The sequence below is a fragment of the Pararge aegeria genome, chromosome 2 (genome assembly GCF_905163445.1).
Source record: "Pararge aegeria chromosome 2, ilParAegt1.1, whole genome shotgun sequence".
Taxonomy (NCBI): domain Eukaryota; kingdom Metazoa; phylum Arthropoda; class Insecta; order Lepidoptera; family Nymphalidae; genus Pararge; species Pararge aegeria.
In genome coordinates this window covers 1,444,447-1,469,977 of record NC_053181.1, presented here as the reverse complement: position 1 = coordinate 1,469,977, position 25,531 = coordinate 1,444,447, and the positions used below count along the sequence as shown (strand labels likewise).

General features: G+C 35.9%; 3 protein-coding genes across 4 annotated transcripts in view; 1 reads left to right on the top strand and 2 right to left on the bottom strand.

The window, feature by feature from the left end:
• Positions 1 to 1,257: 1,257 nt before the first annotated feature.
• Positions 1,258 to 3,250, bottom strand: LOC120632807 (NEDD8-conjugating enzyme UBE2F-like). The gene is made up of 3 exons (XM_039902822.1): positions 2,687 to 3,250; positions 1,886 to 2,047; positions 1,258 to 1,540 (listed from the first exon to the last, which is right to left on the bottom strand). Exons 1-3 carry the CDS (start codon positions 2,957 to 2,959, stop codon positions 1,421 to 1,423), a joined length of 555 nt encoding a protein of 184 aa, XP_039758756.1. The 5' UTR covers positions 2,960 to 3,250; the 3' UTR covers positions 1,258 to 1,420.
• A 119-nt stretch (positions 3,251 to 3,369) lies between these two features.
• On the top strand, positions 3,370 to 7,443 carry LOC120632791 (vacuolar protein-sorting-associated protein 25-like). 2 transcript variants are annotated; one of them, XM_039902810.1, is made up of 3 exons: positions 3,370 to 3,563; positions 6,109 to 6,473; positions 7,221 to 7,443. In XM_039902810.1, the coding sequence occupies exons 1-3, from the start codon at positions 3,514 to 3,516 to the stop codon at positions 7,331 to 7,333; spliced, it is 528 nt and encodes a 175-aa protein (XP_039758744.1). In that variant the 5' UTR covers positions 3,370 to 3,513; the 3' UTR covers positions 7,334 to 7,443. The 2 variants fall into 2 exon arrangements, with proteins under 2 accessions (XP_039758744.1, XP_039758737.1); XM_039902803.1 differs by lacking the exons at positions 3,370 to 3,563; positions 7,221 to 7,443 and adding an exon at positions 3,571 to 4,843 and having other exon boundaries at positions 6,109 to 6,243.
• Positions 7,444 to 11,308: 3,865 nt separating this feature from the next.
• The window catches only part of LOC120635034 (solute carrier organic anion transporter family member 4A1), an 88,955-nt gene continuing 74,732 nt past the window's right edge, over positions 11,309 to 25,531 (bottom strand). Inside the window, exons 8-14 of the mRNA XM_039905943.1 lie at positions 19,095 to 19,216; positions 18,089 to 18,337; positions 16,908 to 17,115; positions 16,051 to 16,253; positions 14,956 to 15,100; positions 13,272 to 13,439; positions 11,309 to 12,641 (exon numbers count right to left, since the gene is read on the bottom strand). Coding sequence (XP_039761877.1) covers positions 12,398 to 12,641; positions 13,272 to 13,439; positions 14,956 to 15,100; positions 16,051 to 16,253; positions 16,908 to 17,115; positions 18,089 to 18,337; positions 19,095 to 19,216 — 1,339 coding nt within the window. The 3' untranslated portion in view covers positions 11,309 to 12,397. The remainder of the gene's footprint in view (positions 12,642 to 13,271; positions 13,440 to 14,955; positions 15,101 to 16,050; positions 16,254 to 16,907; positions 17,116 to 18,088; positions 18,338 to 19,094; positions 19,217 to 25,531) is intronic.

The window sequence follows — 25,531 nt, the reverse complement described above, 5'->3', positions numbered from 1 at the left end:
GCAAGACTTTTTGCGCTTTTATAACATTCCAAAGGCACTTTTATAACTGCCGTTACTTAAGTTCAAATATGTTAAAAACATTTATTAAGTCGCAATTATAAAATGGATATATTCCTTAATGGCAAAGGGCAAAGATACATCGAAGCAAACGGGTCGATCTGCACGATAGAATAAAAATATTTACCCATGTAAAGAGCAACTGCTGAGTTTCTTGCTGGATTTTAATAGAATCCTGGCATAGTCACAACAAACGGACATGACGTTCAAAAAAGAGGTAGGCCTAAATGCCATTATAGTTATTTATGCAACTCTTGTATAAGTGGTATTAAAAAACGAATGTGGGTGAATAATAATATCACATGGTGTTTTAATACCAAATTATCAACATCTGCATACAAGACTTTATCTACACCAATAAAATGAATCCTCTTTATACGATTCTGAAACAACAGCTTAACATTAAAACAGCCAGTCCCAGTCACCTTATATCATCTTAATTTTACTTTCGCATGCGATGGCTGTATCTGTTTTCTTTCAGTAAAAATTTGGCTATTAGTGTTTCGGTTTCACAGATAAATCTCAGATACAGTAAATACCTTTGAAGCCTCTTATTATTTTGGTCTTCATTTACTTGTTGAATACCAAAAAGTTATATATGAATTACACTTCACATGTAACTTCCAAAAGCTGTTACTTACTGTTTGTAAATATCAACTGATATAGAACACATATTATAGTACTCGTGAAAATTTAACAGGGTTGTTTGTAATTAAGCACCAATATAGGCCAAGATAGGCAGTGCTATATTAGTAAGGAGTGCAAACCATTACAGTAATGCTTACTTTAGAAGAAGAAGAAGTCTTTATTGCACATACAAATAGAAAGCTAGGTAAAAAAATAAACAATAATAAAAAACATATTGATCTCTTCCAGCCAACCTTTGGTTTAAGAAACATATTACATAAAAAAGGATAGTGCAATATCCAAATTTGCTTATTAAATACATTACTTATACAATACATACTGAATTGAACACTGAACATATATATATTTATATATATGTGTATAAATATCCAATAATATATATATATATATCAATATAGTGATTCCAGTGGATATGGTTTCCATAAAACTTCTTAATTTAGGAGGATTGGCAGTTGACCTAACTTACAAAATAGAAACGAGTGAGGGAGCAAAAGCTGTACTCGACAGGCTGAGCAGTAAATTGTTTATAATAAAAAGCAGTCCACAGGCAAATCAGAACATCACTTAAATTTAATTCGATTTTATGTACAATGTGTTAAAAGCTTCACCCATTTATTTGGTTTAGTTTTATTTCACCCAAACAAGGGCCACTGTGAAATATAGTCCTCTATGTTAACTACAGATTGTTATTAAAACACTTGGGGAGGAACCTTCCTCATCTCTTCCCCTTGGAGGCTGCAATGTACTCCTGCACTTTGGACTGGAACTCCACTTTATTCTGTTTATACATCTCCGCTGCTTCTATGTTTAATGGATCCTCAAAATTTAGTAGATCCTGAAAAATAAATGTCCCCCATAAAGTTTGATTGCTATTGCAACTACTTCTGATTTTTTTTTGGTTTAAATACAACACAACACATAGCTTCTTAGCCAGTCTGTTAAAAAGCTACTGTCAGTCCTAGGAATTAAATTTAAAAATATGTTGAATCAATTAAGACAGGTAGTTCTTTTTATTTTTCAGTAATAGTTGTAAGTATTGTTTTTTAATTATTATTCCCAGGCATACCTGGGAAGTGTGTGTAGAATCTCGTCTTTTTAAGTCCTCCACAGGAGGATAAACAGCAGCTTTTCTCTAAAGGTATAAGGTAAGTGTAGTATGACATGTAAGTGGAATACATACTGTAAATAAAGAATTGAGTCCCCACACTACATCCTTCAGTCTCCTGGTGGGAGCCCAGCCATGTTCATCTATAGAGGTTTGGCGTAGTAGTGACAGACATATATCCCCATCTAAATTAATGTTTGGATGCCATAGTCTTGTCAGGCACTTAACTTTTGGTGGCTGTAAAACAAAGGCATTGTTTAGTAAATTAAAAAATTCTTCAAAGTCAAAAGTCAAAGTCAAAAATATCTTTATTCAAGTAGGCCCACGAGTGGCACTTTTGATGCGTACATAAGAACCACACGGTAGTGAGATGATGGCGATAACCACATTCGTAAACTTAAAACTTCATTCATCAATTGATCATCAGACTCAGTTATTAAAGTCAACGCACTGGATTTAATTTTACTAAGAACCTCTTGATAATATATATTGAAATTATGTAGTGTTTTGATTTAAATATATCTATGTGAATAATATTGGTTATGGTGCTGTGAACTGGATATTCAAGTTGTAGCAAACTTTAGTCATTTCAACATTCCACAACTTTAAAAACTACTGCAGATTTTAACTAATCAGCTATTAAATGGGCCTTCAATGTGATAAAGATAGTGCTACTAAAAAGACAACTGCTGTATAGCAATTTATGGTATACATGGGTATTTTATATAGACAGCCCAAGACTATTTATGTAAGCGAAATTTTTAGTGTGGTGCGAATTTGAACACTACTTCTCAGAGCTAAGCTTCGGTGTCCCCTCTGCTTTTATAAGGTCTGTAATTGCACCACTGATCTTAAGAACGCCACTTTTGCCCTTACCTCCATATTATAGTCTTCCGTCACAAATACGCTAAATTTGAATTTGCCTCCCGACCAGTAACCTTCGTCCGGCGCAACCGTCAACACGAATTCGCTCAATAGGTTATGATCTTCGAAGTCCACGGAACACGTCACTGGAAGGTTCTCGTTCATCTCTTGCACTTCTTTTACTAACAATTTGTCTCTTATTGATATCCTTTTCACTGGTTCCACTGTTATTCCGTTCGGTGGCTCCGTATGTTCCTTCTTTAACTTCCTATTAAGCGTTATCATTGTTTATTTACTAAATAATCTTATAAATAGAGAGATCTTTGTGGTTTTATGGAAACATTCATAACTTTTTGAACTAGATTCTAGGGTCTCTCTCCAAAATTACTGAAAATTGCACCCAATTCCCAATGCACCGAAAAAATTAAAAAATGACAGATTTTCAAATGTCAAAACAAATCAATTCGAACACAGAGCTCAATTCATCCTGATCAGTGATCAACAAAGACGAATAACATGGGAAAACATATAAAGTCCATACGACTTTATTTACTCAGGAAACGAGGATACTTTAATGACGAAAGAGTACGCTCAGGCTTTAATGACAATAATTATCTTGGTTAGGTACTTAATATTCCATCATAGCACAGGTCCTTAATCTGAGATTGCACTGTCTGTCATTTTTTATCATTTTGTGTAGACTGTGAACTTGACTGCTGTGGTATCATTTAATAATTAGTGTGTACTCAATCGAGAAATCAAATTATAATTCCAAGGTGTACCTTTCGAATAACACTTACTTTTAGACGGCAAAATATTTATATTAATCACTAAGAATAATGGCAGAAGTAGTGTGGCCCTGGCAATATAATTTTCCACCTTTTTTTACGTAAGTAGAACTGTTTATTGTTTTCAATACTATACTCGAAACATCTTGAAACATTTTGGCAAAAACTATGACTCTAATCGGGAAAAAATATAAATATATCAACGAAGGGAATGCACACATCGTTCTTCATATAACCGACACCGACTATGTGATACGAATAATAAAAGAAAATGGAAGAACCACTGATATCAATACAGTTTCAAACTGTGTCAATTTCGTGAATATTATCATGGTTCCATTGATTTTCGGTTACAATAAGTACAACCATGAAATAGTGAAGCTGTCCTCTCAAGAAATAGCTAATTTAACCTTAAATTTAAAGGAAATTCGACCGAAACACAGACAAATAAAATCAGTTTTCAGCAAATTTGCTATAAAAGCACCAAATCTGGCTATGATCACTCCAAATAGTATAAACTACTGCTTGGAGTTAAAACCCAAAGAAGGTTTTTTATCACATAGTTTCAAGAATATCTCTAAATGCTATTACTGCCTCAAACAGTTCCTGAAAGTTAAAGAAAAACAAATTGAACACAGAAGCAGTTATTGCCCTTTAGACTTATTCTCTGGTGATAAACAAAGAATGAAAAGAGGTCTTTTAAACCTATTGAGGAATCCGCAGAATAATTTAAAACTGTTTATAAATGAGAATGTTGTTTATAATGAGAGTTCAAACATAAAAAAATTTGAAGATTTTATTAAAAGTAATTTTTTTAATTCAGTAAATATATTTCTGGATTTTATTATCAATATATTACTTGGCAAAGGAAACTCAAATCTCATATTAGAAGAATCTCCTGAATTAACATCTGAAACTCCTGTGAACTGTACTGAAAGTAAAGAACTAGATACAGAGAGTTTTCTTTACAAATTACTCCTAATGCAGAAAATAGCAGAAATATTCAAAATTGAGACTGCTAATGTTGCTACGGATAAAAATGATCATCTGGAATATGTACCAGTATTACTTAATTTAGTAAAGGAGCAAAATCTTGATTTAACTAATGAAAATGATAGAATAAAGTTTTTGGACACTGTGGAAGAAAAACATCTAGCTTTAATATCTGCTGTAGCTAAAGATTGTTCTATAATGATAGCTTATTCACTCACTCCTAAGGATAACTCACCTTCAATTAAATTCGGTGATATGAATATTTTCTATACAGTATCTGTAACTGACCTAGAACCGAAAGGGGCTAAGACTTTAGCAAAAAGAAAGAAAACAGAAAAAATGCTTTTAGAAATTAATGAAAACATACTCAAATCATAAACAAGATTGTGTAAGTATAACACACTAGTGGCACAATTGTTCTAGGTTTCTATAGCTTTAATAATATGCATAATATGGTAATAATAGACATCTTAGAGACTCGTTGAACTCTAGCAAATGAATTGTCATCTGTTTTTATAAGGTTTAGGACAACTGGTAGAGCATGCATACCACAAGATAATTATCTCTACCCATTAGTCATATTTTTAGTGGAACATAACCCTGTTGTGGTGTATGCTAGCCCTACAGATGGTTTAAACTATGAATATTTGTAAAAATAAATTGCTAATTGTACAACTAACTGTTGCTTAAAGTCTAGCCTACGAAAGCTTAGCTATTCTGTAAATAAGCATTTATAGAATCAGTGTAGAACATCTTAGTAAAATATATTATTTAATAAAATGATACATTGTTTCAAAGCTCTAATTTGTCTACATTTATTCTGGCAGTACTGTTGGAAGATTGTATAATTGAATTAACAACTTTAAAATGAGTGGCTAAGGTCTATTTCATATAATGTTTGTATTTACATGTTTGTGAGCATACAAATCCTATACTAAGAGTAATCATCTGGTAATAATAGAACCACCAACAAACCAGTCTTAGATAAAAAGCTCCTTACTTATAAAATAAAAGGAAAGACCAAACATTTTGTTACTATACAAATCATCATCCCCTGAACCCCTACTGTCCCCACGGATACAATTAAGGGAATATAACTGAGAAGGGCATCAGCATGCTCTGTACTACTACTACCATCTACTGTTATCACTAACCCGTCTGCCCAGTGTGGTGATTATGAGGAAACCCTTCCATTGGCAGAGGACTTTAGTCCAGGAGTGTACTGTTATAGGCTATTGATTTTATATAATATGTGTAAATGAAAACTGAAATAATACCTAAGAAGCTCTGAGACTTATTTGTAAAACTGAAACGCTAATAGTTCTTGAGTAAACCATTGCCATAGTTTTTGCTGAAATCATATTATACAGCCCTAAAATGCAAAAGTAAAATCAATTTGCCCCTGTCACTTTATTAGGTATGCGTCGCGTAGCGTAGGTACTAAGCACGTGTCGGTCTTTTATGTTCAATAGGGTTGTCATAAATGAACACTGAATGTTATGAATTAGTTTGTATGGAAAAATGAATATGCTTCTTTTGATTTAATATTTTAACAGGGTGATTCCTTATGGAATATACTTATGCACCCTTTAACTGTATTTCGTACTTCCGTTACACGTTGTATATAATGTAATGTAATTTCTTTTGTTCCAGAATCCAACCGCACGCCGAAACCAGAGCAAAACAACTAGAAGCATGGCAACAATTAATAGCAATATATTTAAAATCAAATAAACAATCCACCATAGATATTAGAGAAGCATCAAACAGTCCACTATTTAATAATACATCTATAAACAGAAAATTGTCACCCGAATCTATATTAACTATTTTAGAGGATATGGCCAAGAGTGGTAAAGCTGCACCCGTAGATAAAAGTAAAAATGTATGGGAGATTTATTGGCACTCTCTCGACGAATGGGGTAACATGATATATAATTGGGCGAACATAAATGGTATGAATAATACTGTGTGCACACTATTTGAATTGCGGGAAGGTGAAAATTCTGTTCGTGAAGGTATGTACGAATACAATGGCATGCAATACCCTTTTTTTTTTACTAAAATTGTGTGGCTGTGGCAGTTGTGTGCACTAACCGTTGGATCATCAGCTTGGTCCGCCAATTTTTACTGTATAATAAAAGTGGTGACCAATAAACATTACTTTCATCAGATCAGCAGGGCTAGCAAAGGCAGGAGAAAAAATACTACTACAATACACACATCGCCCATTGCGCCAATCGGCCAATTGTGGATTCATTTCATTTCATTACAAAACCGTGGAATGTGGAGCTCCCTACAAAAGACCTATGTCCAGCTTTGGCCGTCTATCGGTTGATATGATGATGATGATACGGTCTTAACAGCTCCTCATTGTTGGTGGACCCGTGCCCTGTAGTTGGCCGGTAATAAGTTGATATGATGATAAATTCCCAAATTGCCCCAGAAGGGCTAGCACGGGCGGGAGGTAAAAATTATATCCCCCTATTATATCCATGATTACAAGGGATATAGTTAATGTCTCCACATGCTCGTACGCGAACATGGAATAGGGGAAGTTTACCCTCGTCTATGGGTACACATATATTATTTGGATACTTGTGCACCAGTGCTCTCTCAGTGATAAAGCTGTGGGAGAAGATATTTTTTTATCATTTCCCCGGGGATATAATTGTCTCCTGCCCATGCTAGCCGTGCAGCTGGGACTCGAACCCGCGAACTCATTAAATTCCAAATTAACATTGTTTTTATTTTACAATTTCCAGAATTCCACGGCCTCGACATGAACGTACTGATAAAGGCACTAAAATCATTAGAGATGAAAGGAAAATGTGAATTAATGGAATTTGATTATAACCAGGGAGTGAAGTTCTTCTGAGCGTCTGTGATGTTGTTAAATAGTATGGCATTTCTATTGAAGTGTTGATGCATTTTTGTTAAGTTGTAATATTTGTGAATGTTGAAATATATTGCTTGATATTTTAAGGATCTATTTGTTTTTATCACCCGTTACAGTAAATAACTAAATATATATATACTACACAATCCACACATCGCCATCTAGCCCCAAAGTAAGCGTATTTTAATGATAATATACATAAATAGAAATGAAACGAAAAACATTCATGTTCATCTCACAAACATTTTCCAGTTGTAGGAATCGCCCACTGCGCCAATCGGCCGTCATTTTATTAAGTGGGTAAATAATTAAAATTTTGATAACTATATTGGATAATGTTTTCAAAAACGCTAATAATTATTATTTAATTAATAAATAGTTTTCTCAAGAAACGATTAAAATTATATTTGATTAACAACCAATGTTCATGATATTGAGTTGGTGGGTAGTTCGACTGTATTATCGATACAATTCAGTCCTACATGGACTCTAACGATGCAAAGGTGGTGTCTTAGCATCCCGGGAGGTAGGAAAATATGAATTTTAATAAATTATCTACCCACTTTATAAAATTACTGTAATACAAACCTCTTACAGCAACCATTTCGTCACGTGCGTGGAAAAGTGGTAGCAATAGCAAAACTCGTGCGGGGAAATACTACTACAATGTTACTGTCACCCGTGTGAACTAAATAAAAGTCCTTACAAACATCAAAACAAAAAACCTTTTTCTGTATAATACTTAATACTTAAAAATCTGTTGATATGTAGGTAAACACTTTGTAAATAACCTTTTGAACGGCAGGTATGTATGTATTTTATTTCATTAGACAACGAAGGAAGATGGTATTAAATGTTTATAAAGTAAACAAGAAATAAGTATATTTAATATGTTTTATTAATTTTCATTAATACCGATCGAGTCAATAGTATAGTATATTGTGTAAAATTGTACAACTTCAAAACTGATCTTACGTACTATTAATTGTATCTACAGATATTATATTACAAATATGTATTTTGTAAAAATCCCTTACGTCTTAAACTATTAAAAATCCAAAATTGAGTCACATTATTTTTGCTTGAACATGGTACATAAACAGATATCAAGCGTAATTCATGCCAAGATTGGCGTGCAAAATCATTATCATTATTTAAAACTATGTCGTCATTAAACACAACTCTTAAGTAGGTACCTACCTAGAAAGCGTAAAATGTCGTCGGTCTGAAATTTATCAGCTGTCGTCAGTCGTGTGGTGACGCTAGAACAGAATAGGTGCAGATCACCAGCCCACGAGGCACTCGCCAGGGGTATAACTTTTTTAAGCTACTAATATTGAAGCATCAAAAATCACTAAAATCTAAAATACTTTAGAAATGACAGTAATTATTTTACCTCTAATGTTCTAAACAGTTACCATGATGATGACATCATCACTTTAACTAATTTTCGTCCACTGCTGGACATAGGGCTTTTGTAGGGTCCACAATCCACGGTCCTGGGCCGCTTGCCTCCAGCGGCTCCCAGCGACTCGATGCATCTGTCCACCTCGTTAGGAGCCACCTACGCTGCGTTTACCGGTCCGTGGTCGCCTTTCCAGCACCATAAGACCCCAACGTCCATCGGTTGTCCGATGTACAACGTTTACCATAAAATGAGGATAATGGAAAAAGTTCGTGAGCTACAAACATTCCGCGGGTGTGAAGTGAGACGTGCGCGTGGTGTTTTCTTTGCAAAGGCTGAATGAGGGCTCTGAGTGTTCTTACTTCTGTGACTGATACATTAAAAGTATCGCTTAGTAATGACGATTAAGAGACACCTTTTCAAATATTTTTTGATAAAAAATGAGTGGTTTTGGCATGTATGTAATATGTCTATTGATGACAAACATTCTTCGAAGATCGCCCATATATGTATGACAGGCCTTTAAGTCAGCGTACGAGTACAATTATATCAGGCTAAATTATTGTTAATAAGAACTTAATATTTGCAGTAAATATGGAAAAAAGCCATCCTGTATGATTTCTAAATTCCATTACTCCGTTAATACAATATAGCGTGGATTCTCTCTTAAATATAAATGTTAAAGATTATTCTTTATACACAAAACATCGTAGTCATACCTAATACCACAATTTACAAATACTTATAATGCTATAAAAAAAAATAACAAACACATTACTCTAGTTATGACTAAGTGAACAATCAGTCTTTAAATAAAATACGTTTAAAGCCACATTAAAATTCACTAGTATACATTTGTCAGTAGAGTGAACATCGCGTAAATGTTTCCGAAACAAAGTATCACAGGACTTTTCGTCCACATTAATAATTATTGTTCGAAGCGAACATGTGAATTTCGAGAACTTTATATAGCTATACTTAAGTTTGTTAAAAACTTGTTTAAACTTATAAAATATTAAATTACCAAACTTATTAAAAGCATAAATTGTCAACTTTTAACTGTTCAAATAAAAACTGCCTCGATTATATGTAGTATATTATAAGTACCTATTTATGTGTATTATATTCATTAAAATATTCAACAGCTATCTTAGTACCCATAATACATGCTACTCTTACTTTGGGGCTGGAAGGCGATATGTGTATTGTCGTACAATAAAAAAAAAATACACCAAGGCAATAAGGATGTGGTCCCAAAGTCCCCGTTAACCGCGCCCCCGTCAACGGGGACGCTGAGATTTAAATATAAATTTTTTCATTGTAGTTCTAACGTCCCCGCTATTCAGCCCTGCCTTGCTAACGGGGACAGTAAGGATCAAGACGAAGAAAAGTGAGCTAGCTATTTTGCTATTAACGCGGAGTCGCCAATTGTACCTTGTAATCATTTCCAATCGTCGTGCAGTGCAATCCTATGTTGCAGAGACCATTTATTTCGTACATTTTGCTTTACAAATGTTAGCTTATCTGCCTTTGTATACAACATTTGGTTAAAAATAAAAAGGTATCTTCGTTCAGACTGGTCAAAATTATGCATAATCTGTGGTCGATACAAGTTGGAGTAGAAATTCAAAAGGACAGGGACCCAGATCAAAAAGGAAGGTCATATAAAATGGCGGGAAAAATAGAGCTACGAGGAGTACAGACAGAAGTGTCAAGTGAAGATTGAAGAAGTTATGTCTTTGTAGTTAATTTACAGTTGGATATAAGTTCAGATAGATTTGAGTTTATAATGTGCCATGTTGTAATTAGATACTTAAACGATTAAACGTTGTAAGATATGAATATCGGGGTTTCTTTTACATATGCTTAAATTATGTTGCAAAGGATTCTTAGTAGGTACACCTTTCCAAGCTAAAATATCTTGTGTATTATAATAACCAAGGACCAAGGAAAACAGAGTAACTTTTCAAATGAATGTTTCGGAAACAAATACGATTGTAACATACTTTTATGTTATACAAAATGTATAGTATTGAATTCGCGGCTTAACATTTTACCTACACGTTTAAAAACAACTCAACAAATTATAGAAAAATTGGTACATGAGTGTACTTATTATTTTACAACAAACATTTTTTTTATATGTGCTCTTATGCATATCTATATTACTTTATGACATAACTTTGTAGACCAGGGTCGAAATTTTTAAAATGCTAAAAGTGAATAAAAATTATAGTAGGATGAAACCAGTTAGAAAAGGACGAGAATTAACAAAAATGAAAGGAATAATAATTTACGGGCGATCTGAGATCGGCTGGTTGATTACGTATCTCGCGGCATTTTGTTTATTAATTGTATGGAAAAGTGACGTTTGACAGCAGTGATTGAAAGATTTACGCCTGTCGCAAGCCTGTCGCGAGATACGTAATCACCCTGCGGGAAGTGGGGGGATTTCCGGCAAAACTGCAAGAAAGATATTTTTAATAAAAAAATATAGAAATAAAAAATATAGAAATAAAAAATATAGAAATATAGGCCCTATAGAAATAATATTTTTTATTGGTTTCAAAAATTATCGACTCTGGTCTAGCTAGGCATTGGTGTTCCTTTTCTTTATTCTACTACAAGTTAGTCCTTGACTGCAATCTTGACCTGGACCTTCTAAGATATGGCAGTTAAAATCGTACCCATAGTCTGTTTCAGCGCGGCACCATATCGGAACGCAACATCGTTTAGCCGCACTTATTCGTCGGTTAGGTTGTAATTAGCCACGGCGGAAGGCTCCCGCCACTAGACCACACCAGTGAACGTTCAGAAATTATTAATTCCCATATACCCAGGATCGAATATGGGACACCTCCCACTTTTAGATCAAAGATATCGACAAATGGTTTCGTATCCGTTACTGTTATTATTTGACAATTACCTCTACGATAATATACTATAACAACAGTTTAATATTTAATTTATTCTCTCCTCTAATTTATTTTGAGGATATTTATAAAAATCCTTCATTCTTAATTTCTTAATTTTGCTAACGTAACTTTTTAATGAAATATATATTACAAATATAACAGAAGCAAATTAACTGCAATAAATTACAATTATGAGTTAGGCGTAACAGCAGAACTTCATTTCGGCCTTAAGGCTCTAAGAAACATACCCATTGATTATATTTCTGCTACTTCAGCGCAATATCTGATTTGTATTGACTGTTCTCCAAAACTGTTATTTCCTTTGTTGAATATTGACGTCTATCAAAAGAAAGAACGAACGAATCTTGGCACCGTTCGAGTCCATACAGGACTAGAACGATGCCCAGCTTCGAGCAATGTACGCAAAGATACCTCCCGGTGTATTAACCATTATCACTTGTTAATATTTATACAATAGCCCTGAACTCATATTATTCGCAGTTGACTTTTCCTGAGCCGTTGGTTTCATTTAGTGTGTGGCTGGCGTTATTGTTACCAAAAAAGCTACACGAAGTACTATATTCAAGTAAATGAAAAGGTCATTCACAAATCTTCGCCACACGCTTGGTCACAATATTCAATACTCGTTGGCTCTCCCTAATGCCCCGTCGGGCATGGGATAGAGGGGAACATTCTAAAGCCTTAAACATTGGAAAAATTCATTCACAAGTGTTCACTACACTCTAGGGCTTGGTTACAATATCCGTTGGCAGTCGTCCCGTTGGTCCGCTCCAGCGCGCCGTTGGTGATGGTGTTGGGCGCGCCGTTGGTTTTCTCGTGAGCCAAGTCGATCGCCGGTGCGACCGCGTTGTTGTTATTACCGCCCGGCGGTCGATAGAACCACCATGCGAGACTGAAGAACAATACGGAGCACAGTTTACCTACCAGTGCTAACGCGAGCATGTACCTGGAATTAAAAGTTGGACGTTCGTTAAAGTTGAACACGAATTTTGAAGTTACCGTCGATCATATACAGAAGCGGTGATAGCTCATTGAGAAGGAGTTCGAATCCTAGCACGCACCTACCTAACTTTTCAAAGTTATGTGCGTTTTAAGTAATTAAAATTTCATTTGCTTCAACGGTGAAGGAAAACATCGTCGTGAGGAAACCTGTATGCCTGAGAGTTCTACAAAATGTTCTCCAGTGTGGTGGACTACGGCCTTAACCACTTCTCATTGTGGGATATACATGCTAGTCTAGCATGGCAGCAGACATTTGCTCCACGGCGAAAAAAACAAAATGTACCTATCCCCTCCCACAGTTCCATCCACTCTCCAAGCACGAGTGGAAATAATAATCCAAATAAAGGAAATAATAATCTAAATAATAAAGGGTTGATAACGATAATGATATATGTCGAACAGGGTTTATCTTCTCCTTTCCATGTGGCCATGCCTTTGCAGGTCAATAAATAAATTGTATCCCTCGTGACTTGGTATAATCGGGGTATAAAGAAACCTGCCTATGCTAGCAATGTAGGAGCTTGATCGGGCGCCAGTGTATACGGTATGCCACAATAGTTACAGATAAAGTTACCTGCTCATGTGTAAATTGTCATAAAGTTGGCATGCGCCGTTTGCCCAAAGACGGCAGGAGAGGTCTATGAGGAAGCCAAATATGAGTGGCGCGGGAATGGTTCCCAGCAGCCGCACCAGGATCCATTGGATGCCCAGCGCGAACGAGCGCTGGTCTTCGCGTACACATCTATTACAAGAAGACAAATCTTTTAAAAATAAACATTACATTCGTTTTTCAAGATCTGATAATATGATATAATAATCCTTTGTCGTTTCAGCTGCGGTCACTGTACACTTGTTGCATTGTTAAAAGGTCTTCGCTCGTGTGTCCTAGATAGCTAGCACTGCCTCCCCTAAAATTCATATATAACTCGTCTAGGAGGAGGATTTTTGCCATTTTCCCGCTTTATGCATATCCTGGTAAGAAACCGCCACTGCTGATGTACCCTATATTTGCACTGAAAGATCGAGCACAGTGAGGAAAAGTTAAAATACCTTCAATATATTTTAAAAATTAAGTTGGAGTGTGGTTTTATTTTAAGATGGTCGCGTTTAAAATCGAGTTCACTCCTCTGATTCTCAAATTAATTAGTGCAGCGTTGCACAAAGCTAAAGAAATAATGGAAACGTCCATTCTGTTCTTCTCTGAGCTAAGTTTTTTCCAACTTGAGGGAGCGATTATCATATTAAATGAGACTGATGTAAACAAAATAAGTCATAAACCGAAGGCTACGATAAAAACCGAATAGAATCTATAACTATTTATTTTTATTGAATTCTACGATCAAGAGAGCTGAGAAGAGCTTTAAAAAATTTCCTTTCAAATTTAAAATTCATTTGTTTCAAGTAGACTAACCCTACAAAAAAAGTCGGTCCGTTTGTAGTAGTGACTGTACCACTACATTTCAAATCGAAATCACACAAGATAGAATAAAGGCGTTAAACGTTTCACCATTTAATAATTTTAGATAAAATGTATAATATATTAAAGTGATTACTTATATGTGAAGTGCCAATATATTTTATCCTAATTATTGCAGTGAAATAGATCTAAAAAACGAACTCAAAAGTAGTAACTAGGCAATATTGGTGGATACTTTTGAGTCCTAATTTAACTCAGACACAGTCATAAGCTCAACAATTTTGATAATACTAAGTAAGTCTTTCTCTTCTTTAGTTAATACCTTCTAAATTTTTTTCTCTTCTCTTTGTTTCCTTTTAACACCATGTGGTGCATAGGGCCGAGACTTTTTCCAACCAGATCTATCGCAAGCTACCTAGACCTAGTTAACTTCTTCGTTTTCTTAAGCCCTAGTACTTATGAGTTAACTAAAGGTACAATTATTAATTTGACGGCCGATTAGCGCAGTGGGCAGCGACCCGGCTTTCTGAGTCCAAGGCCCACAACTGAACAATGTATGTGTGATGAATAAATGAATGAATGAATGAATACACTCTTATTGTACACCACATAAAAATACAGGAAAAATTATTTAAAAAAAAAAACTAGTTTACACGATGTATACAATTAGGCGACTTATAGGTTTATATATTATAAGTATATTATTCATAAAATTCTTCATCAGTTATCCTAGTACCCATAACACAAGCTACGCTTACTTTGGGACTAGATGGCGATGTGTGTATTGTCGTAGTATATTTATGTATTTATAACTATCTTGGTCTAGTGGTTAAGTAGGTACCTTAAAGTGGCCGAGAGAGCGGGCATCGTCGCGAGGAACGTGAACAGCATCACACAGAAGGAGAGGAACACGAAGAGCCAGAGGTAGGGGCACTCCGAGCTGCATGTGCTGTTGATGGCCTCGTACATTATCGATGTGTTATTATCTACAAGGACATAGAAGTGTTGGTTAAATTATAGTAGATTGTCCAACAAGGGAGTAACGCTTGCGTTACGGGCGCCGGGATACATTTCAAGCGAACGAGGGATCCTGAGTGTATCGAGGGGTTTAGGGGCGCCCGAAAAAAGGCAGCAAGAATATTCTACTTTTCACATCTCGCAAAAAAGTAGCATCACCCCTGAGTTGAATAATCTTCTTTTTACACCTCGCAAGATAAAAACTTGCAGTGTAAGTATAATCTTTACATGGTATAAAACAAGTCGCCTCTGTCCCTGGTACACTTAGATTCTTCTTCTAACGACACAACGGATTTTACTGCAGTTTTCAGCCATAGAGAAGAGAAGAGCCAAGAAATTCAATGTGATGTCGTAACAAACCTATTTTTGTGCTTTTACAGTGCAATGTACTACGGAATTGTATATCTTAAAAAAAAAAAAACTATAAAAAAGTCTGCGACGGTATAAGTTTATCTCCATAAGTAGTAACCGTTTTTAACTTCTATATTTTACAAAAAAAAAATAAGGATTATATACCCAGCTTTTATAATCAATATAGTATTACTTCTTTTCCAATTGAAAACATTAGATACATCGTGCATTTCATGAAGATCAAAATTCTCCTTTACAGCGTATCTCTAAATCTTAATATTAATATCTTAGAGGATTTCGGAGATTTTATAAAACGACGCTGAGCCCAGCTTAGCAGCACGGTTGTCGGCAGGCGCGGGGTGTGCCTTTCAAAAGCACGCGTTTAATCATGAACATAATAATATTATTAATCATTCCAAACGGCACCACATTAGTATTGAACCCGTGCGCAGCCGGGGCGGGTCGCTAGTTATCTAATATAATATTTTTACCACACCTTCACACCTGTCGGCAGTCCTAATGAATACCTGTTTTTTTCTTTATATGTTTGGACGCCACTAATACTAACCTTCGTCGTAGTATACGGGCATGGTGTCGCCGCGGATGCAGGCGCACTGCTGGTACAGCGTGTGCGGGCCGCGGCGCAGTGCGCGCGCGCAGCCGGCGTGGCACGGCGACGCGTACACGCGCGCGTCGGCGCCGCAAACCGCACTGAGGCGCGACGCACTGCAGCCGCACCCCACATTGCATTCCGCTACCAACCTGTCCGCACTGACAGTAACAATGATTTAGCGATGACGTCACTTCGGGCCTTCTATAATATTAGTATAACGTACTAATAATATTATTAATTTGTTTCCAGTCTGGGAGGCTTTGGCCATGGCTGGTTACCACCCTACAGACAAAGACGTGCCGCTAAGCGACTTAGTGTTACGGTGCGATGTCGCGTAGAAACCTATTAGGCGTATGATTACCATACTCCCTGACAGGTTGGCACGCTACCATCTTAGGCTGCATCATCACTTACCACCAGATGAGATTGCTGTCAAGGGCTAACATGTAGTGGAATAAAAGCAATATTTTATATCTCATAGTGTGTTTCTTTGTCCTTCTTTCACGTCCTAACTAAGCAACCGATAAACTTAATTTTTGACATAGAGTTATTACAAAGTACGGGGAGTAAGATAGGCTACTTTTATCCCATTTGTTTGTTTTACTTATTGGAATTTGTTAAAACCCGTAATAAACGAAAATATCTATGATATTTCACACTGATATTAATCAATCAATCAAATGGCGGATTGGATTTGTTCGAAAAAAAAACAACGGGTGCTTTTACGCCAACCAAATGCGAAAACGGAAAATGCGAGAACAGATGAAGAAGAAGAGAAAACGACACTAAATAATTTTACGTCTAACTCTTACTTTGGCACAGAAGGGCTGTTATACGGTGTAGTAACGCCCGCGTATGGATAGTCGTCGCAGCTGAGCACGAATGAGAGACTAAACAGCGCAGCTACCAGCGTGGCCGCCACGCACAGCTTGATGATACCAGCACACGCCAGCCGCCAGCGCTTAACGAGCCAGCCGCCTAGGAAGGTGCCTCCTCCACCAGCTGGCACTGTTATTACACCTGGAACACGTTTTTTAAATCATGATCATACCAAAACTTTAACGGTCACGACCACCACGCTAGCCTAGTGCGGATTGGTGGTTATTTGCACACAAAAAAATACAGAAGAAGAATAAAAAAAGCAGCATACAAAAGGCGGCCTTATCGCTTCGTAGCGATCTCTTCCAGGCAACCTTAGAAGAAGAAAAAGTCTTTATTGCACATACAAATATAAAACGAGGTTAACAAAAAAAACGATAATATACATATGCACAAAGGCGGCCTTATCGCTTGAAGCGAACCTTTGGTTGAAGAAACATATTAGAGAAAACGGGAAAGTGCAATACCTAAATTGCCTAAATTGCTTAACCTTAGGATAAGGAAAACAAAACTTATCACTTACAGGTATACACAACATTGAAGTAAGTCCGGTTAAAAAGAATTAAATTAAGTCAAAAGCAAAAATAGTAAATATAAAAGAATTAATATTAAAAAAAATCCTGTGCAATTTAAGATTAAGATTTATTCCAGAAGTAACTTCTGGAAAGTAGCCTACGAGAGATTGAGGTGGATGTAGAGTATCAGAACTATTAGGATAAATGTAAGGTTTATTATTTAGTTTCCATGGTAACTAGAATGGGTAAAAAAAATGTATGATGTTTTCTCACTCAGGCCTACACTTATGTGTTTGTTTCTTTATCTAGATATTATTCGGTTTCCTTGGTAACTTAAATAGGAAAAAAACAGATAAAATATTTCTGTCTCATACTTTGCCTTTTTCGTCCTACACATTTTTGTATTTGTGTCTCTTACCTGTCGTTTTTTCCGTTGCATCCGGTTTGAAATCTCAACGATTCTAAAGAAGTTTCACCTCAAAAACAACGGTTTAAAAAATATTACTCTCAGTTTAATTTCGCCTTAAAGCTAAATAAAGTGTCATGATAAAAGTCAATGTCAGGGTTTTTTAAGTTGTTAAAAACATTCTTATTTTTACCTAGCAACATAGCGGCCTGCGACGCGTTCACAGCAAACTGGTTCTCAATGAGCTTGGGCAGGAATGCCGCAAAACCCGAGATGAGCATCCCCTCACTGGCACCAGCCAGGTTGAGGAACATGAACGTGGGGTTCCGGAACAGCGCCGCAGCGGCCCGCGGCAGCTCGTGTAAAGCGCTGAAAGCGGTAGATTTGGTTGCCGCACTCTCGTGAGCTTCCGATACTTTCGACGCTCGTATTTCCGCTGCTCCTGAAAGTAGAAGTTTATTCTTGTGGTATTTTTTTGTATATTCCATTTTAAAGGTAGTCCCATTTCTCCGTTGATCCCCGTAAGCGGTTACAGCGGGATAACTTTTTAATACTTCAAAATCCCCACACTGTCCCCTTTAATATAATTCTAACCATATTGAAATTTCAGGTTTTATGCCTATCTACTCAAAAATATAAATATACTACAACAATACACACATCGCCATCGAGGCCCAAAGTAAGCGTAACTTGTGTTATGCGTACTAAGATAGCTGATGAATATTTTCATATCTGTATAAGTATTTACGTGTATATATTATGAATATTGTGCACAGAAGTATTTATGTGTATAATATTCATAACAAACAGACACCCACCCACCTAGACACTAAAAACATTCATGTTCATCACACAAACATTTCAGTTATGGGAATCGAACCCACGGCCTTGGACACAGAAAGCAAGTTTGTTAGCATACATCAAGCGTTCACCAATAAGTAGTTATCTAAGAGTTGGTGAAACATTTTTTTCTATAGACATCGCCTTTATAATTAGGTATTTGATTAAAGCGATGCTAAGCTTTAGTGAAAACGGGTATATATCTCATAATCATCTCTAGGGCCGATTTTATCAACCGATGTCTGTTACTTTAGCGACCCGTTAGTATATAAATAAAGCGGCCAAGAATTAAGTAGGTACGTAACTGACACAATTTGTAACGTAACGGAGTCGGTTATCAATCAGGTTGTGAAGCTCACCTGGCAGTTCGTATGGGAAAGCCAGCATTGGGATCGCCACCAGCAGACACAACACCACGGACAGGATGAACCCCACCCACCAAGCGCCGATCCACGCAGAGCTCGCTGGGGTGATGCCCAGGCTAGAACATAAAAAAAAACTTACTATTCATGTTCCACAGGCACGAAACATTGCCAAAATATATTATATAATATAATATAAATAATATATATATATATTATATAAAATAATATATACATTATATATTATATAAATATTATAAGCGTGAAATTACTCCAGTCCAAATAAAAAACCAATTTCAGAATCATATACAAACATATAATATACCAAGGTATATTAAGATATGTATTAGTATATTTATTTTTTATATTTATCAATAGTATTTTTGTATTTGTGTAGTCTAGTTTATGTATTAGTATGTAGATATTCGTATGTATTAAATAGTGTACCCCACCTATTCGTTTTCTTTTTAGTTTTCCTAATCCTAAGGTTGCCTGGCAGAGATCGCTACTTAGCGATAAAGCCGCCTTTTGTATCGTGTTTCATTCTTCATGTATTTGTTTTTTTTTTTTTGTCTCGTTTTTCTGAGTGGTGTGGTGTACAAATAAAGAGTATAAATAAATATAATTTTGTCGATTACGCTAACAATATACCTATTTCCACTTTAAACTCATAAAATAATTACTCTTTTACTATTATAATCCTTTCCCTTTTTTCCTTTTAAAATCTCGCCAAATAATCTCAAACGCGCGATGTCTCTTGCCGCGCCATCTTTTTTCTCCTCTCTTCTTTCTTAGTTTTTCCCCGCGTCGCTTTATTCGTCATTCCTTCCAACTTTCGTGGCAGCACCGTCTTATCAAATATCCAAACTCCAAATCCATGACAGTTTTTATCAAAAGAATTGATGACTTATAATTTCTAGATTCATTTTATTGATTTGCATATCATCTCGTTTTGATAATCTAGCTTAGAATGACATTTTTCTTTAACGAAAATTCAAGTTCATATGCCCCTCAAGTATCTTTATTAGTTCATTAAATAAATGGAACTGTGATAGCCTAGTGAGTGAAGCTTCGGCTTCCCTTTCGGGAGACCGAGTTCAATTTCCGGCACGCACCTCTAACTATTTGTTATGTGTGTTTTAAACAATTAAATATCACTTGCAGAAGGAAAACATCATACATAGTAATCTCATAATAACTATCGTCATACCAACCTATTACTACAGGACACGGGACCCGTGCTTACCCACAATGCGAAGGGGTTAAGGCCATAGTCCATCACACTGGCCCAGTGCGGATTGGTGGACTCCACACACCTTTGAGAACATTATCTAGAACTGTCAAGCATGCAGGTTTCCTTACGATATTTTCCTTCACCGTGGAAGCAAGTGATATTTTACCTTACGTACTGAGATGTGCCGTAAGGTTAGAACGGTCTTCCGGCGTTTGTGTTTCCTATCGGTTGGCCACATAAAAAGTGCATTCAAGGCAAGGATTAATAGGCATTTCTACACCCTCATCATTGCTTTCCATAGCAACATCAAAAAAAGCTATCAGATATAAATAAAAATAACAATTTTATTACACTCAATAAATACTTTTTGAAATTCTTATGATAAGGTAATCAACAGATTATATTAGAATTTTTTCCCGGCTAAGTTTGTTGTGGGCTTCTTCTTAGACCAGGACGCGTTTGAAACCCTCGTAGCTTTAGTTTTAAGTCTACGAAAATCGTTATCGCCATCATCTTACTACCGTTGACGGCCGACTGTCGCAGTGGGCAATGACCCTGCGTTCTGAGTCCTAGGCCGTGGGTTCGAATCTCACAACTGTAAAATGTTTGTGTGATGAACATGATTGTTTTTCAGGGTCTAGGTGTTCATCTGCATATTATAAGTAATTATGTGTATATATTCATAAAAATATTCCACAGCTACGAGTATCTTAGTACCCATAACACAAGCTACGCTTACTTTGGGGCTAGATGGCGTTGTGTGTATTGTCGTAGTATATTTATTATTTATTATTACCGTGTACTTCTCTTATAATGTACGCATCAAACCTATGGCCCATAGGGCCATATATGGACTATGGACCTACTTGAATAAAGATTTTTTTGACTTGACTTAAGAAGACTTAAACTAAAATTAATTAGAATGTATAGCTGGCATTTCCGGAGGTTAAAGCACTCAGGAGTTTATCCGCGTCTTAAATGTGGCGATCAAAGGCATCACTTGCTACTTTTTAATAAAACTCTTTCATATTTGCCACACACATTCTTAGCACTGTTTGCGGACTGCCCAACAAAACGAGACCAAAGAGCGGCCGCGTAAAGTTAAGCTACGCAGTTATAAGTTTTACTTTATTTTTATTTCTTTCAAGCAGCCGCATTTCTACAGAAATGTTTCAGTCAAAGCTGCGTCTATTTTTCTTGGAGTTCGCTTCGAATATTTTTTTAAAATTCTTTCGTTGCCTTTTGTTGTGTTTATGAACCAGTGTCAAAATATGCCTTTTGTTAAAGAATCTGTTGAAGTATTTTAATATTTTCTCCGAATTCTGAACAAAACTAGGTGTATTCCTACGTCCTTTTTTTATTCCACTGCAAGTTAGCCCTTTACTGCAATTTTAACTGGATGTAAGTGTTGCTGCAGTCTAGGACGGAAGCGGGCTAACCTGTTACTATATATATACTATATACTAGCCGTTTCCAGCCCGCTTCGCTGGGCGAATTGAAAAAGGAAATAAATTACATTTTATGTTTCATTTTTATTTTATTTTTTCATATTTTTATTATTCTCCTTTTTTTTATTTTTGTATGAACATAAATAGGCCCCGCGGATAGAACTGTAAGCATCGATATTGTTTAGACTTACTCAAATTCCAAATTCCATCGATTTAGCCTGTATCTTTCATCCAGGTGATTTTTCTCACTAATATTCATTGTAACTTTCAATGTGCAATCATTATAACATTTCCGTGCCTTTCTTCCAAAAATTAATAATAATTGACATGAAGAAAAAAATTTGAAATGAGCATTGAAAGTTTAAGTTAAAGTCATTGCAAGTCTCATATGTGAAGTTGAAATCTGTCTAGGTTCAAGTGCGACGAATTTTCTGTTAACTAAAATTTTCTCCGTGACATCAATTTTTTATAGAAAATTAATTGTGCATGTTTTTTATGAATTCTATTGGAATAAGTAACTAAATTTCTTTTCCACATCTCATGTGCTTGGAAAATGCATTCATTTTAATCTGTTACATTTCCGCGATCCCGCAATAAAATAATTCGTCGGTTATGTAGTCTGCAAAAGTAAAATGAATGTAAAATTCTTAGTCCGTTGATTGGATAGCTATATGTAAAGTTAAGTTTTTGAAACCTCTCAATGACTTTTTATCCGCTGCCAAAAAGACGATTGTTGTAAGGAAATACACGAATATCCCTACATACACGAAGATCCCCACCAAATTTGGAGTCTGTAGAAGTTACAGGTTAGAAATAAAAATTTTAGATTTTAACACCCACCCCCGCAATTCCTGTCGGAAGTAGACTTTATTGAAATCCATTTTGAGATGTTCTTTATGTGAATAATAAAAGATTCCTACCATATTTAGAATTTTTAGAAGCTATATTTCGAAATTGAAATTTTTTATTGTTAACACCCACCCCCGCGAACCTTATTGGAGGTGATTCATTGTAAAAATCCGCTCGAAGATCATTTTTATATTACATATAGAACACTCTCACTAAATTTGGAGTCTATAGGAGCTATCGCTTGGAAATTGAAAATTTTCATTGTTTACGCCCCCGCAATCTTCTTTGGGGTGGATATCGTAAAATTTGTTCATAAATCATTTTTACATCACTTATAGAAAATTCCTACAAAATTTGGAGCTTGTAGGAGCTTTAGATGGAAAATTAAAAATATTAATTGTTAATACCCACCCCCGCAACCCCCTGTGGGGTGAGCTATCGTAAAATTCGTTCATAGCCTATTTCTACACCTCTTACAGAAGATTCCTACCAAATTTGAAGTCTATAGGAGCTATAGTTTAAAAACGGGAATTGTTCATTGTTAACGGCCCCGCAATCCCCTTTGGGGAATGAATTTCTTAAAATCTATTCATCGCTGACCTCTACATAGCAAAAGTAATATTCCTACCAAGTTACACGTTTCTAAGTCTTATGGTTCCCGAGATTTCGTGGTGAGTGACTATATAGATGGGAATTCTTCGATTATCATCGAAATTTTTAACTTTTTATCGGGCTTTTTTAAAATTTTCTTTCATACAAAACTTTCTCCTGACAATTCTGAAGATAAAAAAAAGCCCAATTGGTCCAGCCGTTCTCCACTACCGTGAGTAGATTCTTAGCTGAATGTAAAAAACCATAATCCGTTTAATACACTCTGTTGAAATCCATGAAAACAAAAGAATCAAGAGAAAATGCTTATCTTTTTTTTTTATTAGCGGTTTTTTATTAGATAGCCATAAACCATCTAGGAAAAATTTCGCATCGAATGGTGGTAGTTTCATGTCGATACGATCAGTGGTTTAGGCGTGATTGAGCCTCAAACGAAGACCATTTTCATTATATATATATAGATATATACTCCCTGTATGGCAGTTATATTATACGCTTGGCGACACGTCTTTTTCGGTAGGTTGGTAACTAGCCACGACGCAGCTACCCACCAGAAAAATTCAGTTTCTTTACCGAAACTGACTTTTTCAAAACGGTTTAGGTACAAACTGATTTTTCATTCGGTAGACGACTGACGGTCTGACGAGTAACGACGAAGATTTTGGTTAAGTCTGACCGGCCGAAGGTTAGTCGGTCATGCTTGATGGAAAGAAAGGATAAGGTCTAGTTCTATTGCGTAATAAATGCCTATTCATTCCTTGGAAGTACGGTAGGTAAGTAGTGCAAACTCTGAGTATTCTTACTTAAGGCTCAAACAACATATACCTACTATTATTAAACCAATTATGTTCGCATACACTGCGCGAAAATACGAGAATCTATACGGTGTAGTTTATAATTTCAACATTCTGTAAACACCAAACAGATCATCCGCAATGTTATACGCACTTTTCGCTCCGACATCGGAGCATCCTTAGGACAGTTTGAAATGGCGATGAACAATTGTACAATTGAACTTCGCGATTCATTGTATAACATGGAATTTCGCAAAGTAGCGCCTGCTTCTATCATATATTCAAAAAATACTATACTTATTCAAAAAAAAAAAAAAATTAAACCCTCTTATCCTCCATGCCAGCACGGCTTGCATGGGCAGGAGACAATTATTTCCCCGGGAAGAGGATAAAAATGTATCTTCTCCCACAGCTCTATCATCTCTCAGAGCACTGGCAGATGATAAAGCTGTGGGATGGCGATGGAATTAATATCCAAATAATATAAGTGTAATAATAAACGGGGGTAAACTTCTCCTATTCCATGTTCCCGTACATTAGCAGGTGGACACGGAATTATATCCCTTGTCAGGTGATATAATCGGGGGATATAATTTTTGTCCCCCGCCCGTGCTAGCCCTAGAGGAGCACTATAGTTCGTATTCAATATTAATAAGCGTTATCACCCTGTATCATCCTGGAGATGTCTCTTAAAAAGTTCAAAGTTTGTATTAAACGTAAGCTTATAGAAAAGTCCTATTATAGTATAAAGGACTACGTAAACGATAAAAAAGCTTGGGTGTAAATTATTGCTCTAACCAGGTTGCTTAAATTTAAAACGACATTGTGAGATGGTGATAACAAAAAAAACACACTTGGCTAAGTTTGTTGTGGGCTTCTTCTTAGACCAGGACGCGTTTGGAACCCTCGTAGCTTTAGTTTTCAGTTTACGAATGTGGTTATCGCCATCATCTCACTACCGTGTAATTCTTATGTACGCATCAAAAGTGCCACCTATGGGCCTACTTGAATAAAGATATTTTTGACTTTGACTTTGACTTTGACTTTATCAAATATCGAAAAGCGAATCCCTAAAAGGCCCCCCAAAAAATTGACAATCTCATACACAATCAAAAGCACGTAAAATTTTTATTCACTCGCAGTTAATTTAAAAGTGAAACCGTATCAAAGGGGCCGTTCAAAAACTCGTTTCGCGGAAAATGATATTTCGTTACGGAAGCCATGGGAGTACGAAATGGCGGAAACTGGAATTAATTTGGCTGAAAAGTTGCTTGAGAGGTACAACGAGATGAAAGCGAGAGGAGAGGCCAAGTTGCACAGTTGAAATATTAAAAAATGGAAACAAGACGCTCCCGCGGATAATTAAAAGAAACAGCAGTTCTTACTAATAAAAAAGCACTTCTTATTTTATTATTATTACTTATGTTATATGTTTATTTAGTTAAATAATAAAATTTTACTTATATATGTGTTGTACCACCTACCAATTACCTATAACAT